This window comes from Ceratotherium simum, chromosome 11, assembly GCF_057802395.1.
Source record: "Ceratotherium simum simum isolate JZ-2026a chromosome 11, ASM5780239v1, whole genome shotgun sequence".
In the NCBI taxonomy this organism is placed as follows: domain Eukaryota; kingdom Metazoa; phylum Chordata; class Mammalia; order Perissodactyla; family Rhinocerotidae; genus Ceratotherium; species Ceratotherium simum.
Genome location: NC_141910.1, coordinates 12802387 through 12819282, shown reverse-complemented (window position 1 = coordinate 12819282; position 16896 = coordinate 12802387). Strand labels below are relative to the sequence as shown.

The following is a 16896-nucleotide window of genomic DNA, read 5'->3' as shown; positions in this document are numbered from 1 at the left end:
GAAAATAACATTTGCACATTTGGCATATTAGCCACTCTGTGCAGACAGAACAATAATGTGTGTGGAAGTGCTTTGAAAAGGGAAAGCTCTATGCAAATATTAGCTTATAATATTTTTAACCAATACACGACCAAGGAAGAAACACATCCCTAATCAAATGAACTTCCCAATGCCTTTAATCTTTAAAACCAAGGGGCCAGCCCTGTGGCATAGCGGTTAAGTTTGCATGCTTGGCTTTGCTGCCAGGGGTTTGCCGTTTGGATCCTGGGCACAGACCTACTCACCGCTGGTGAAGCCGTGCTAAGACAGTGTCCCACATAGAGCAACTAGAAGGATGTACAACTTTGACATACAACTATCTACTGGGGCTTTGGGGAGAAACAAGGAAAAAAGGAGGAAGATTGGCAACATGTTAGCTCGGGGCCAATCTTCCTCAAAAAAAAAAAAAACAAGCCCAGGTATGGACATCCGTGTATATTTACATTTCTGCAAAAAGTCACATTAGTACAAAGCTCATTCTTCAAATAGGACAAATTGCTTATTAGCTAAAGAGAAGAAGCGGGGTCAAGCCCCGCAGACGAGGCTAGTAACATGCAATCATTTGCAGCTTCAGCAAACATGCAGCGGTGTTGGTTCCACGCGGTGACTTCCCAAAGAACCACACGCGCACATCTAGTTATACTTCCTGTGCCCTTCGCCCAGCGCTGAATCAACCGCAGTTCATCAGTGGAGCTGGAAACTCTCCTTATTCCCCAGCCCCACCTCCATCCCCGTGTAGGGAAACGCCCCCTGCACCCCTGTAGTGCCTGCAGTCCTTCAGGCTCCTTCCTCTCGCTGGAGCTTTCCCTTTCCAGCCCTTGGGGCTGCCGCGCCGCCAGGTCCTGACCTCACTGGAGCAGCGGCCTCAAAAGCTCTGCCCTCGGCAGCTGGGGGTGGGGCCCGCCACGCCGGCTATACAAGGAGCCTCCCTCGGGCTGCCTCCTCGAAGCGCCTCAGGCCTGATCTTGGCCACCGCTCTGGTGCTGAACTTGCTTCTCGCCCGCTTCCTCTAGTCCAGCGCTTCTCAAACTTGAGCCGGCATCACCTGAAGGGCTTGTTAAAACAGAGCGCTGGGCCCCACCCCCGGAGTTTCTGCTTGAGCAGGTTTAGGGTGGGGCCCGAGAGCTTGCATTTCTAACAAGTTCCCAGGTGTTGGCGATGCTTCGGTCCGGGAACCACACACAGCGAACCACTGCCTCTAGCTTAGTGCTGCTCCCAGATAGAGAGGCGCGCTCGGCGCCCCCACGCCCGCGCCGGCTGCTCTCCTGCCCTGAGCGCTGTGTGAGGAGGGAATAACCCGGCAACACAGGAGGCTGCCGACCGGGAAGGAAGGGCCTGAGGATTTTGGACTTTATCTTGGGGGCCCCTGGAGGGTTTGTGCAGGTAGGAAAGTAGGCAGGAAAAAACCTTGGAAGCCTGTAGGTCCTCGGTGTTACTGGGGTTACTGGGATATTTCATTGATCAGGTTCTGCTGACCTTCATTCAACACGTATTGATCTGGTGCTAGGTCTAGGATTACAGGGGTGAAAAGACAGGGTCCCAGCCCTCCAGGAGCTCATAGTAACTGGGGGGGGGGGGATGTGCAAACAATTACAATGCTGATAAGATAACCGTTCCTAGGAAGGGAGTGTCCAACTTCTGTGGAGGGAGGGAGGGGCTCTGGAACCTGTGTGAGGAGCTGGGAAAGGTTTCATGGAAGAACTGGCATTTATGGAGAGACTTGTAGGATGAGTGGGAATTTGGCAGGTAGAAAGGGGGGATAGGAGGGGGTGAAGTGGGAAGGGGTTTCCCCAGGCAGAAGGAATGAGCAACAAGACTGCCAAGTGCAAGGTTCCAGAGGGAGAAGCAGCTGGGAAGACTTGACAGGCACGGCTCAGGCCTGGGCCTGGTTGTCCTCCTACGTCTCTGGTGGCTCCTTCTCTCTCTTGCTGGCCCCTTGTCAGCTGCTGTCCCCCACGAGCTGGTGTTCCCTGCGGCTCTGTCCTGGTGGCCTTTTCCTGTTACTCTCCCTGTCCACTCCTGATGAGCTCCTCCACACCTGAGACCTTGCTTATGATCTGCTCACTGATGGGGCCCACGTGTGTGTTTCCAGCCCAAGTCTCGCCCCCTCGGCTCCACACTCACCTCCACACGGATGTCCCCAGGCATCTTTCGTCTTGTACTCTGTCTTGGTGAATGGCACCAGCATCCACCTAGTTACCTAAGCCAGAGGATTTTGTGAAATGACCCTCTCATAGATAGCTGGTGAAGACTAAACTGGCCCAGTAAATTGCTGGCACCATTCACCAAGACAGAAAGATACCAGGTGCAAATTCTGAGTCTACAATTTAGTAGCTGAGTGACCTTGGACAAGTTCACTAATCTCTCTGTTTCCATACCTGTAAAATGGGTTTAAAGGTAGTATCTACCTATGGATTAAACAATAATTGATGTCATTTATTAAACCTTATGTTAAGGACTCTACTTGGATTGTCTCTCGGAAATGGTGAGTACATCGTCCAACGTCACGCTGCTAGCAAGTGGCAGAGCCAGGTCTGGAACCCAGAGTTGTCTGGCTTCCCTACACCACCTTCTTCACCTCATTGGCACACTGTCTATCTGGAGATTGTGTAACAAATAGGGAAATGCTTATGGTATAATGTTAAGTGAAAAGAGGACAGAAAATTGCATAATCAGTGTGAGTACAACCCTGTTATTAAAAAAAAGGAAACTAATCTACAAATAGAAAAGGCTAGAAGGAAATATAGCAAATGGTTAAATGTGGTTGTAGTTGGGTGATGTTTGTCTTCTAATTCTCCGTATTTTCTACATTTTCTTTAATATACAAAATATTTTTTAAAAGTAAAATTATTTAAAACATTAAACATTTATTAAATTAAAAACAATTACAAGTCCACAACCTGTTCTCATGTTTGATTGAAAATTACACCCTCTTGGTGTCTCTTCTCATTTCTAGGCTTACTTCCCTGATCAGAAACTCTTCAGTCTTCTCAAAGGCCAGGGTAGGAAGTAGGTCTTGCAGCCATGTTCACCACCCACCCCACAGCTGACAACCTGGCCACTGGGGCAGGCTGTCAAAATCCGGCCTGAGGGGAGGGAAGTTCCAGACAGAACCCGGGCTTCTCCTACCGCCTAGGGCTTTCTGGACAGCGCTACTTGAGATCAGTTACTTTTTTTTTTTTTTCTTCTAAATAGCCGGCCGAATGCTCTTTTTCCAGTTCTGGCTGAGTTTTTAGCTTCAGCCGGCGAGGACGCCTGCCAGGTACCTGGCTCCCTGAGCACCGCCCAAACTGGTCAGGCCGGTCAGCCCCTTGGTTGTTTCTGCCAGAACTTGCCCGCGCGCGCGCGTGTGTATGTGTGTGTGTGTGTGTGTTTGAGTGTGTTAGAGACCCACCCTTCTCCACAGCAACCCAGGTAGGTGGAAGGCAGCTGCCGGCACCAGCCTGGCAGTCAGGCCAGATGGGTGGAGCTGAATTAATCTAACCTGGAATTTCAACTTGGCCTGCACAACAGGTGAGGGGAAAAAAGCAGCAGACAGAACGGGCAGTTTGGCAACTTGGAAATGTTCTCGTGCCTTGCCCCTTGCCCCCTGCCTGGAAAATAGCCCGGGGTGACTTTTCAAAGTGTCCGCGCCGGGTTATAGGGCTCTGTTGCGCCACGGCCCCCTCGGATGTTGTCCGAGCCCCTCCTGAACGTTGTCCTCCTCGGTTACCCTCCGAGACGCGCCCGTTCCCCCTCCTCCGGGAGGCAGGGCGGGGGTATCGGATCAGTCTTTGTTTTCGACGCGAAAGAGCCGAGCGCGGCACGGGGGAGGCTCGCGATGGCAGGGCCCTGGGGTCCGCCCGGGCAGGGCGCTCGGCCGTGACCCCTGCGAGGATGCCCCGCAGCCGGCCTGAGGCCTCTCCCCCCCCGGGTCCCCCCTCCTTGCCGGCCAGGCTGACTCGGTACGCAAACGCGCGATGTCCCCCATTGTCCCGCCTCAGAATGAGCGAGCGGCAGCCGGGAGAAGGGGGTCAGCCGGGCCCAGAGCTCGGGGCTCCCGGGGGCGCCGGGGCCGTCCCAGATCGCTCGGGCCCGCAGGGAGTGGCAGGAAGTGGGGACACCGAGGATGGCTCCGCCGAGGGCCTAGGCTGGGAGGTCCGCGTGCCCCACCTCGCGCGGCCCGCCTTGCCCGCCCGGTCTGCATGAGCCCCGCACGACGAGAGCGGCCAGCCCGAGGGGGGCGTCCGGGCCCAGCGAAGGCCGCCCGCGGGGGTGGGGAGGTACTGCAGGTGCAAAGGCGCGGCGGCCGGCCGGGCCCTGCCCCCACCGGCTCGAGGGCCGCCCGCGCCGTCCCCTCCCCCTCCGCGGGAACTCCCCCCTCGCGCAGCCCCGGGCCCGGCGGAGCCGGCGGCGGCGGGGCCGGCGGGGCTCGGCGGGGCCGCACGTGCGCGCCCTCCCGGGCGGGGGAGTCCCCGGGCGAGCACGTGCCGCGGCGCGCGGGGGGCGGGGAGTCCCGCGGACGCCTTCATTGCTGCTGCTGCTGCCGCCGCGGCCGCCGCTGCCTCTTCCTTCCTCCTGCGCCGTCCCCTCCTCGGCCCGGGCGGGGGGCTCCGCGCGCCGAGCTCGGCCGAGCCAGGCGCTCCGGGAGGCGGGCGCCCCAGGCGGCGGCGGCGGCGGCCGCGACGGTGGTGGCAGCGCGCGGGCCGGGAAACTTTGCCCCTTTGTGCGCTCCGCCCCGGAGGCGGCGGGCAGGTCGGTGCAGTCGGTGCCTTTCCGGCTCCGGGGTGGGGGAGGGGCGGCGGGGAGGCGTGGGGGGCCCGGCCCGGGGAGAGGGGACGGCCCGGGGGCAGGCCGGGGGGCCGCTACTTTGTTGCGGGGGACGGGGCGGGGGTGCTACGGGTCACAGTGTAGCGGAGTGGGGCGGGGGCGGCGGGGCGGGGCGGGGGCTGCGGAGCCGCCGGAGCCGAGCGGCCGAGGCCCCAGAACAAAGGAGCCCGAGCGGCGGCGCGCGCGCGGCCCGGCCCGAGCTGGAGCGCGCCCCCCTCCCCGCGCCCCCTCGGCAGAGCCGGCCGCCCTCCCCCGTCTGGCCGGCGGGCGGCGCGGCCGGCGCGGGCTACCCCGGGCGCGCCCCCCACCCCCACCCCAGGCCGCTTCCGTGCCGGGGGTGCCTGGGCAGCCCTGCGGAGAGAAGCTTTCAGCAAACTTTATTTTGAAAGCTCTGCTCCCTTGGGGAGGGCCCAGCGACCTCCACTGAGGGGCGTGTGTGGGAATTTTGGTGAAACTCAACGAAGCCCGTGGGGCTGGGGCAGAGGACAACTTTCTTAAACATCTCACCTTGACCACCCTCTTAAATTCATGGTCCAGGTCCCCTCAGCATCCCGTCAAGCCCTGGGCCTCCTCCCTCAGGGAGTAGGGGCTGGTGTGCCCTGCCAGAGCTTCTGGGCAGAACTTCATTGGAGCAAGCCCCTTCTCTTCCCCCATTTTCTGTTTTCCCAGAAGCAGGAAGAGGTAACATGTGAAAGTTGTCCCTGGGCCCCGAGTGATGCGCTTCCCCTTTCTGTCTCTTTTCAGGCAGCGCTGCCTTCTCCATCATCCTGACCCCGGAGGAGAAATACCAGGAGGAGAGGTTCCTCACCCTGCCTGGCCCCCCACCACGCACCCACCTGCTCACCTCATGCCTGGCTCCAGGGCTGGTGAGGGTGAAGAACCCACGCAGCCAAGATGATCCCTTCTCTGGGGACTGCTGCTGGTGTCCTCCCCCAGATCCTGGGAACCAGCAGGTGGGAGAGTGGCCCCCAGCTGAGCCCTATCAGACTGCTGCAGAGAAGGTGAAGAGAGGTTGAGAAGAGGCGCCCATCCTGGAGACTGGAGCTGCTCGCCTTCACCGTTGTAGACTGTTGGCTGTTTTAGCGGAGAAGGACCTGTTGGTGGCCTTGGAAGGCAGGAAGCTGGACTGTGGCTCTGTCCCGGCACCTATGCCCCCACCTCTGGCAGCGTCATGAGCCAGTTTCAGGTGCCCCTGGCAGTCCAGCCGGACCTGCCAGGCCTTTATGACTTCCCTCAGGGCCAGGTGATGGTAGGGGGCTTTCAGGGGCCTGGGCTCCCAATGGCCGGGAGTGAGCCCCAGCTTCGAGGGGGTGGAGATGGGCGAAAGAAACGGAAACGATGTGGTACTTGTGAGCCCTGCCGGCGGCTAGAGAACTGTGGGGCTTGCACCAGCTGTACCAACCGCCGCACGCACCAGATCTGCAAACTGCGCAAGTGTGAAGTGCTGAAGAAAAAAGTGGGGCTTCTCAAGGAGGTAAGCTGGTCCGTGCTTGGCTGCCTTGTCCCTTGAGGGTGCTTTGACTGGGGCCATGAGTAGGAGTGCACCTGTCATTGGAAGCTGGCTTGGGTTCCTTTGCTAGCCTGCAAATTTGTCAGAGTAACTGGGCCACAGAGGGTTTTGAGCTAGAACTCTCATCACTGATGTTTGCATTTGACACAGGACAGTGATATCCAGCTGTATCTCTAGAAGTTTCTTGTCCTGCTTGAAGCCTCAGACGTATTTCAAGGTCACACTAATGCTTTCGTGATGTGGGGAGTGATGGTGTCAGGCCAGCGATGGAGGTTGATGGATTTGGGAAGATTTGGAGTGACAGGGTGGGTTTATGCTGCCCTGATGGAGTGGGATGTTTCTTTCCCTAAACCTTTTCTTGGGTACCATCGTTTTTCTCAGAAAGATGGCAGGAGAGCCAGTTGAAATAGTTTGCGATTTTAACAAGAAACCCATGATGTGGGTTCCCCTACTAGACTGAGTACTTCTTGAGGTCAAAGACCGTTTATCTCTGTGTTCTCAGGACCTGGCTCAGTTCCTGGCATGTACTAAGCACTGAGATACTAACTGAATGAATGAATGATGTGCTGTTGAGACACTGTTGGCCCCAGAGGAGTACTCCCTTTAGTTGGAGCAGGGGTAGAGAGAGGGAAGGAGGAGTTGGGATGAGAACAGAGGGGGGGAAATGGAGAGGCAGTGACCCTATGTTGGCCATCTTTCCCTTCCATCCTGGTGGTGGGCTGCCGGCACGAGGTTGGTGGCAGCCGCGACAGCGGAGAGTTGGCAGAAGTAGGGACGAGCGAAGTTGAGCAGCCTGGGAGGAGCGATGTAGCGGCTGAGGTCGCTCCAGGCAGCGGAACTGGCGCTGGACAGAGACGGAGGCCTGCGCTGTCTGCAGGGCTTCCCCGCTCTGCCACTGATTTGTCCAAGGGCTCAGACAGCTCAGGCCCCCTCTCTGGGCCTGTTTTCTCCTCCGGGAAATGGAGGGGTTGTGCTTGATGGCCTTTGAAGCCCTTTCCAGCTGGGCTGGGAGCCACTGTGCTTCTGAGGGCTAGGGCACCTGTGGCTTCCATGGGCTGGCGGCGGCTGGCGCTCGGGATTTCCCTGATCGCTGAGTGCAGGGCTGTGCCGTGAGCTTGGCGGGGCAGTGGTCCCGTGGCTGGGAAGAAAGATCCAAGTGTTGGGGGCAGGGAAGTGAGTGTTGCTGGGCTGTTTCTGCCCCTTCTCACCTTCTCTTGTCCACTCCCTGAGGAAGCTGCATGTCATCGCCCAGGGACCACAGACTCAGTGCCCTGTTTCCGCTGTTTCTGGTTAAAGCAGACATCTGGGTCACATCCGCAGCTCCCCACCCCAGCCTGGGTGTCAGTGTCCAGCCCCTTATGTTGCTGGTGTTGCGGAGAGTTGGGATCCTGATGCCCTAGTGTCCTGTGGGTCATTTCTGAAAGAGGCGTGGAACCAGGGGTAGGCTTCACTCCTGGGCGTGAGATCTGGTGTTTTGGTTTAAGCTTTGTTCCTTTGCTTCCCTCCTGCCAGTGTTCACCCCCTTCTCCGCCCATTATCTCATTCCATTCCTCCCATAATCAAACCAGAGGGGTGGGGGGCCGAGCTTTCTGGACTGGATGGTCTTGGAACGAGTGGCCCTTGTGAACCGTGTTTAACTCTTTCGGCAATGACGAGGCATACCTGAGTGAAGGGGGCTGGAGTGAGGCCAGAGTTCTGTCATCTTGAATGTAAGCTGCCGGGTGGTGCTGGTTAAGATACCGGGGGTCTGCGCTGGCTGAGGCTTAGAGCCAACCCTGCTGAGAGATGTCGGCATCCCTCTGGACCTTGCCATGGCTGGCTGCCCCTCTAGGCCCCCCTGAGTCAGGGAAAATGCGGCTGGTGGCCTGTGGTGTCCAGGACAGAGGGTTGACATGCTGGTCTACGGACCAGTGCCGGCCCGCAATAGAGTTCTCCCAGTTTCTGCAGAAACAGTGGAAAGGGGACAAGAGTGAGCATTTTTTCTTAAAGCTAACTTTCTTTGATTTAAAGAACAGTATTTCATTTTAAGGATAGGTCTTTTTTATTTCTCGATGTTTAAAATCTTTCTTTTATGAAATGAAGGTGTTGATAGGAAGTAGATGTATTTTTTTAAAAAAAATCTTTACTTGGCAAAATCCAAAAGGGTAACTAGTGTCTGTCTCCTCAGTTTTTTTATTGGTCCGTGAAAGCTGGAAGCGTGGGAACCGCTGTCCAGGCTACCCTGCATTTAATGACGGTCTCTCTGGCATAGTCGCTTAGCTGAGACACGCCCGGGAGGCTCTGCCTGAGTGATCCCTGAGAACCAGCCCAGCGTTTACAGCCCCCCAGGGGACTGCTGGGATCTTAACTATTAGATCAGGGCAGCCATGTAGCAGAGAGAACATGTCCTGGGATTGGGGAGGTTGGGAAAGGGGGAGACACATTCCTGGCATCTGAGTTTTCATTGGTTTGGGCTCAGGAATAGAACTTGAGAAGTTGGCCCTGACTCTTCAGGTGGGGCAAGACACAGCATCCCAGGAGCCTCTTGGGAATCAGATTATCCCCTTACATCCCTGCTCCCTGGCGTTTCTTCTTCTGGGCACCCTCTCTTTATTTCCATCCTATCTCCACCTCTCCTGGCTTTCTTTGAGCTGTCTGCTGATAGCTGCTTGGTATCATCCTGTAAAGGGGGGAACATAATCTTGGGTTTCCCGTCTTCCTTCCCTGCTCCTCACTCTTTTCCCAGTCGGCGGTAGTGGTGGTGGTGCTGTGGAATCCCTCTACTCAGAAAAAAAGGTGCAGCATTTTAAGACTAGAGACAGCTCTTGGGGGTGGGCCCTCTCACCACAGAGGCAGGTGACTACATCTCTGGGTCCTAAAGTGAGGTACTACACCTGAAGGGGTTCATTCCTGTGCTGTCTTCCTTCCTAGTTCCAGGGAGGATTTAGATTCTGGGCTGATGTTGGAGGCTGTTTGACTTCCAGATTCTTTTTTTTTTTTTTTATGAGGAAGATTGGCCCCTAGCTAACATCTGTTGCCAATCTTCTTCCTCCTTTTTTTCCTTTTTCCTCCCCAAAGCCCCAGTAGATAGTTGTATGTCATAGTTGTACATCCTTCCAGTTGCTCTATGAGAGGCACTGCCTTAGCATGGCTTGATGAGCGGTGCGTAGGTCCACACCCAGGATCCGAACCAGCGAACCCCTGGCTGCCGAAGGGAAGCGCACGAACTTAACTGCTACACCACCCGGCCGGCGCCCAGATTCTTTTTCCCTGAGTGTTGGCTTGGAGCACAACGAAGACAGCTGATTGGAAAAGTCGGGTTTGGTGGATGTGGAGACCCAGTAGGCCTCAGAACCCAAAGTAAGCACCGTGCTGCTTACTCTCTTGAGCATCGGTTTTCTCATTTGTAAGATGGGGTGACCCTTCTTTGCATGGTTGTTGTGAGGATTGGGATAAAATATGCATAACGTCTGGCACATAGTAGGTAACCAGTGCACAGTGGCGGAACAGTCCTAGAACATCTAGAAAAGAATTCATCTTTATGCATAAGCAATTGTGCACACATGCGGTTAGTTTCTGAGTTGTAATTGTAAAGATGAGATACAAATTAAGTGTTTATCTCGAGACATCCCCTAGCTTGCTCATAGCACAACCCTGGGGCCAGGCAAAGGGAGTGAGGAGTTGCCAGTCTCTTTGCTGGGGGAGGAGGCTGGACACCCAGGAGCAAGGAGCCGCTGTGGTCCTGGACCTGAATGAAAAGTTGCTCCTGGGTGAGCAAGTAAACCTGATTGGGAGGGTAGGAGAATAACCCTTTGTGGAAAAAGACATACATAGGAAAATGTATGCATAAGATTAGAAGCATGACTGAGAACATTTTGGGTAAAAAATGAAGAGAAATAGAAATATATATGGTGTGAGAATACTGTCTAGCTCACAGCCAAGTGGATTTAGTGGCTGAAACAGATCTCTGTGCTGATTTTGAGACAAGATACCTTGGAATTGGGGATCTTTCAAAGATAGCAGAACACCTGATGAATTCTTGCCTCACCTCCTAGTAGTTCTGTCTTCCTGAAGATGGAGGCTGTGAGGAGGAATGCTTCCCACCAGCAAAGGGAGAACTGATGGGTAAAGTAGAAGTGATGAAGCTCTTTATTTATTTATTTATTTATTTTTTTAAAATCCTTCAGATTTTTTTTTTTTTTTTAAAGATTTTATTTATTTTTTTATTTTTTGCCCCCAAAGCCCCAGTAGATAGTTGTATGCCATAGCTGCACACCCTTCTAGTTGCTGTATGTGGAACTCGGCCTCAGGATGGACAGAGAAGTGGTGCCTCGATGCGCATCTGGGATCCGAACCCGGGCCGCCAGCATCGCAGCGCACACACTTAACCACCAAGCCACAGGGCCGGCCCAATGAAGCTCTTTAGAGAAAGGACCCCATCTTAGCATTTGTGAAGCCGGAGAGAAGGCTGGGCAGGAGAGGTTCACCAGCGACTTTAGAAAATTGTTTTTCAAATGCAAACAGTTTTTAACCCCATGGCCACAGACTCTAAAAGGGAAGTTAGCTGGAGGGATAGGATTGTTCTTTAAAAAGGAAATGCTGACAAAACAGTCCTGAATGGTACCCTAAGGAGGAAGGTGGCACGACTGGGGAAGAACTGAACCATCTATGTGGCTGCACGGGCTGCGGTCTAGGGAGTGCGGATGGTAAAAGACCACGCTCCTTATGTGGGAAGGGGCTGTGTGTCACTGAAGGCAGATTCAGGAGTGGTCTGACCCCTTACGAGGAGCGTCAGGAAGTCCAGTGGACAGAATATGCTGAGGTTGGTGGAAAATACTCAAGACAATAAAAGTCTTATACATTCCCAGCAAGAATGAGAAGGAAGAGGTAGGCTTACAACTTCGGGGAGCATAACTAGTGACAGAGAGAGAGCAGCCAGTGGGTCACTGTCGTGTTAGGTGGTATAAACTGGGGAAAGACCACAGCATGTGTGGTTGGGAAAGGAGAACCAGCTGGCTGCCCTGAGTCTGAGTCATTCACTCCCTACTGAACACCTTCCGATATGCTCTCTGACATCTTTATGGAATTGTGATGATTGAAAAAGGGCCAAAAGACCAAAGACAGGCAACAAGTCCAATTTTTCAAAGAGATTTTGGAAATTTTGAATGCATAAGCTTGCTGTCAATTTTTGACAGTTCTAGAGCAGACTGTTAAAAAGGTGGCTTGTGAGACTTTAGAAAGCCAAGCGGTGAGCCTTTGGGGGTGCCTGTGGTTCTTTACAAAAAAGCCCAGTCAAGTGAATGGATCTGGATTTCTGTAAATAAATGATGGTATCTTCTGCCAGCTTCTTGGTCAGGTCAGAGGGCCAGTTTTTGATTTAAAGTCATCCTGAAGCGAGAGCAGTGGTATAACTGTCCTGTTCCATCTTGATATGAACCATGTAGATCAGGGGTTCCACATTGGGATCGCCTGGGTCCCACCCCAGGGATTGATTTAATTGGTCTGGGGTGGACTCTGTTGGGGGTTCATAGACCGGGGTTCCCCAGGTCTCTATAATATGTAGTTAGAGGGGAAATCCTCTGATGCAGTGAAGGCTGAGGTGATGGGCACCTATCTGGACTCCTCTACTGCAGATTGCTCACCTGAGTCTTAGGGCACCTGAATGGTTTACAGCCATACTTCCACCTTGCTAATCACTGAACCAGCATGATTGGCATCGTTAGAATGCAGAATCTTGGGCCCCGCCCCAGACCTGCTGAATCGGAATCTACTTTAACCAGATTCCCAGGTGACTTGTATGTCCATGAGAGTTTGAGTGGTCCACAGCGCTGTGTGACTGGGAGAAGAGATGGGTCATGGAGAAGGGGACAGAAATAAGTCTTGACAAATAGGTAAAAAACTGCAGTTGCTAGCCAGAGTAAGGAGGATAACCCAATCCATTTCTTTACCCTATAGGTCAGGGCGACAAGAACCTCTTGAGATTTACTCCATGTTTATTCTTATTCTTCTGGAGTCCATTTCCTTCCAGTCTAGTGAGTTATCAATAAAACCGTTTAAGAACTTGCATGTGTGTTCTGAGGATAGTCAAGAAAGAGCTTCAAAGATGTTTACTGCTCAGCAGGCTGACTTGGGGTGTTGGAGCCCCGTGAGAGAGTTGTAGCTATTGGTGGTTGTGAAGAGGAGGGGTGCGTCCATAGGATCTTGGGTCTCATGGAAGAGTCTGAAGGCTTTTGGAGCTGAAGGGATGTGTTCCCTCTTCAAAAGATGTAGGTAGGGGGCCGGCTTGGAGGCATAGTGGTTAAGTTCACGCGCTCTGCTTGGTGGCCTGGGGTTTGCAGGTTCGGATCCCGGTCATGGACCTGTACCACTCAGCAAGCCATGCTGTGGCAGTGACCCACATACAAAATAGAGGGAGATTGGCACAGATGTTAGCTCAGGGACAATCTTCCTCAAGCAAAAAGAGGAAGATTGGCAACAGATGTTAGCTCAGGGCCGATCTTCCTCACCAAAAAAAAAAAGGATGTAGGTAGTAGCGTGTCAGATCTGTGGGTGAGTGGTGGTGGTGGTGATGCAGATATTAAGTTGAATGGTAGAACAAGGGGTTAAAGAGATTGAGACAGTCTTGGAACAATGGGCCCCAGCCAAACTCGATGGAATTTAATTAAGGTAAATTCACAGTCCTGTACTTGTTTAAAAAAAAAGAAAAGAAATAAATGCACAAGTAAGGAACCGTGGCTTCCTAGCAGGTAGGAAGAGCTGAAACTCTAAAAGGAATGTTGACAGCCTATCTCAAGATCTGTCAGAGTGGTCACATGCAGGACAATTGAAGGGAACAGGGCTGTTCAACTTGGAAATAAGTAGAGGAACACAGGCTAAGGGGAGTCTTCTGTAGAAGAAAGAGTCAATTCCTTCATGTAGGGGAGTGTGCAGAACTTTTATCAGTGGGTGGAAGTTATAAGCAGGTAGACCAAATCCATGTTAGAAATAAGAATGTTCTAACATTTATAGCTGTTCCAAGAGTGATTCAGCCCTGTGCCTGCATGTGTCTAGGTAGAGACTGGGTGCTCTGGCAGGGGGACATCCTGGTTATGAGGACCTCCTGTGTCAGGTGGGGGCTTCCACATGTGATGTCTCTTGCTAAACCTGTGTAAAGTATAACATCAGGTCTATTTTCATGTTCTTTAGACAACTACATTGCAGAAGAAACATCTCTCTTAGGCCATCAAGGTTTTGGTCAAGGTCTAGACTTAATCTTATGCCTAGACCTAATCTCAAACCTGGGTTGGAATAGAGTCTGAACTTTCTGAAAACTTCAGCCAAATGTTGTGTGAGTGTACAAGGGTGTGTTTTCTCAAGGGAGAGGTCCACATTTTCAGCAGAGTCTCAGGAGTGTTCATGACCTCTCCAAATTTAAGAAGCATGCTCTACCTGACCTGTCCAGTATGGTAGCCATTAGCTACATGTGGCTGTGTGAATTTAAATTAATTAACATTAAATAAAATTAAATTCAGTAACTCAGTCACACTAGCTGCCTTTCAAGTACTCAGTAGGTGCATGTGGCTAGTGGCTTGTGTATTGGACAGTGCAGACATAAGAACATTTCCGTTATCATGGGAAGTTCTGTTGGACATAGAGTTTCCCTGCGTGGTCTCTGAACCCTCACCGAGGCCTCTTTCTGGGTTGGGGAAATAGCTATCCAGGTTGGCTGTTCTCAGAAGGATTTTTTGGGTTAGGATCCCTGTTGCCACCCCAGTGTAAGTGGTGAGGGGTGTGGCAGGGGACAGTGCTTTCCTGGATTCTAAAACATTGCAAAGCTCATGGCTTCTTCTTGAGGGCAAGGGCCATGTTTTAGTTATCTGCTATGGGGAAAGAATAACAATAGGAATGAGGTGTGGCTCTCCAGTGACTCTCTCTGAAGCTCCCTAGGGGCAAGTGGACTCTCCTACCCGCAGTCTTGACCAGCAGCTCTGGTGAACTTTGACTGTGTTTACCTCTGGCCCCAAACTTACTTCTCACGGACCATATCCTGAGTCAGTTGTGACCTCTTTGCCTTGGGCCCTCGTTCTGGAGAATGCAGTGTGGTGACTGGGCCAGTGGGAAGACCATGTCAGGGGTTTCAAGAGCTGTCATTAATTCCCCACTCCCTTCTTTACAGCTCCCCTGTGGGTTGAGGGCAGGGTGCTCTGGAAGAGAGAAGGTGTTGGAAAGGAAAGGGACTCCTTCATCTTCCTTGAGCCCTGCTTGCAGCCTAGCTGGCTATTTCTGGGAGAGTCTTTCAGGATTACTGTGGGCCTCTGCCTGAGTGTGCCTGCACAGGGCAGAGGCTGCTGGCACATCTGGAGTGGGCACACCCCTCTGTGGCCCTGTCTCCTGTCATTTGCATAAGAAATCCGATAACCTAAGTTTTTATTAGTTACTGAGGGAGGGAAAAAAGAAAGCCAGCCGGTAGCCCAGGGTGGGGTAACTGGCCGGCCTGCAGGTGACCACGTCTGGGTCGCTCACTTGCTTCAGGTTACACAAGCTCTGTTCCTGCCTGCTGGCTCTGACCTATACAAGGTCGGACTCCATTGTGCCCCCACCTCCCCACACCCGGCCAGGGAGTTCATGGACAGAATAATGCACTTGCCATTGCTGGTAGAGCAGCAATTCTAGATTCTCCGAATGGAAGGGGAGTTGCATTTGAATAGAGTCATTTGGGGGGCATTTTCCAGACTGTGTGTCCCCATAGGCCCCCACTCCCCCTAATTACTGCCTGAGGAAGCCTCAGGAAGGAGTGTGGAGTCTGGGTGAACAACAAGGAACACGGTGCTGGACTAGAGTCGGTTCTACTTCTGAGCCATTCATGTGGGAAGGACATTGGGTGGCTCTCTCTTGTTTCATTTTTTTCTCTCACTTCTTATGGATTGCTCTGCCCTTTAAGGGTAAGCTCTGGATGCCCCAGTTCCCTCGTTGATGCGGGGAATTGCCCTGGAGCCCAAGAAGAGAGGGATGTCAGACTCTCACTGTGAGGGCTGGATCCTGTCTGGACTGTGTTCAGGCTCAGGATGGGGTGGACTGCAGTGGGTGGGGGTGTGGGGAACCAGCAGGAGGAGAAGAGAGACACCTTCTTGGAATGCTTCTTCTGTCCCAGGACCTACAGTGTCCCCCATGCGGGGGGAGGGGAGCTCTTCTCTCTGGTGTTGCTTCTGTTTCCAGAGGCAGGACGTCATCTACTCTGACTAGTAGACCCACAAATTGCCTTCGCAGCCTCATTCAGCAAATCGCCTGGGACTGGCTGTGTGCAGGGCGCTGTGCTGAGCCTGAGGCGCAGGTAAAGGGGGGGCAGCATTTACTCTGTCCTTAATGAGCTCACAGTCTGGGGAGGGAGACAAGCGTGGAAACAAATAATTACAGTACAGTCTGGTTGGGCTATAAGGGAGGGACGCCTCGAGGGCAGAGACCAGCGTTAGTCACCTTTGGGCCCAGAGAGCCCAGCAGGGAGGGGAAGGAACACGTTTTGAGAGTTGCATCACGTTTTGAGAGTGATATGTGAAGGATGATGGGGGACTTCCAGGAGGAGGGAGGCATCTCCCCTGAGCCTGAGGTCTGTAGAGGTGCCACTCCAGTGCTGGTGGCTGCTGGCAGGGGTGTGGAAGGACACAGACAGACCATAGGGTGCCACCGGAGGGTATTCTCAGATCCTCGAGGTGGAAGGTAAGACACTTTGTGTTAATTTGTCTTGGAAGCCTTCTGTGGGGCTGCCTCTGGTTTCCAAACCACTCGGCATTCCTGTCCCGCCTTCTCAATGACCTCTTAAGGTCCCGTGTTATTTGCTTGGGTCCTGGAACATTTTAGGCTGTTGAATTTGGGGTGGGGAGACCCCGATGAGGTTCACAGACGGTAAGACCTTCTCACAAGCATCTAGGAGGGCATGCAGGTGTGGGCGGAGCTGCACTGCTACCTGTCAGCCTGGGGGGCCCGGCGCGTTCTGCCCATTGGTGTGGAAGCACGTGGATAGAGGTGCTGGCTGGCTCTGTTTTCCCTCGGACATGGCTGGGTGTCTGGGTTCAGTCTGGTTCTGCTGCATCTCCAGCGAGGAGCATCTTTTCTTTTTCTATTGCTGCCGCCGCGGCTGCTCCTCCTCCTCCTCGGCTTCCTCCTCCCTGCGATTGCTGTTGACACAGACTTCCGCTGCCAAAGCTAATTGTGAGGCCTGATCAGTGAATGAAGGCAAAGGCAGTTCCCATGACAACCGCAAAGAGTTTCAAATATAGGGGATGATGTGTGTGATGGGCTGCAATTACTTGGATGGAAATTGATGCGTAGACACCGGGGACTTCAAACGTAGGCTCTGAAGGTGGAGGAGGTGTTGGGTATCTTTGGCAAGATCCTTTGTGCGATGGAGAAGGAAGGGAAGGAGGTCACAGACTTCCCCCACAGTCTATTCCAAGTGCCTTTAATGTGTGGAATATTGGGCAAAACGCCGCAGGGGCTTTGGAAAGGCACGATTCCAGCCATTCTGGTTGGAGAGACAGAACACCCAGAGAGACTAATAGCAGTACCAAGTGTCAAATGAGAAA

At 53.4% G+C, this 16896-nt stretch overlaps 1 protein-coding gene across 2 annotated transcripts in view; it reads left to right on the top strand.

Annotated features, from left to right (window-relative positions):
* The first annotated feature begins 3227 nt into the window (after positions 1 to 3227).
* Positions 3228 to 16896, top strand: part of TET3 (tet methylcytosine dioxygenase 3) — a 102613-nt gene continuing 88944 nt past the window's right edge. The window contains exons 1-2 of one of the 2 annotated variants that reach the window (XM_087436558.1): positions 3228 to 3552; positions 5593 to 6322. In XM_087436558.1, the coding sequence (XP_087292684.1) occupies positions 6020 to 6322 (303 nt within the window). In that variant the 5' untranslated portion in view covers positions 3228 to 3552; positions 5593 to 6019. Of the gene's footprint in view, positions 3553 to 4539; positions 4774 to 5592; positions 6323 to 16896 lie in introns of those variants that run through there. The other variant, XM_087436557.1, reaches the window with a different exon arrangement.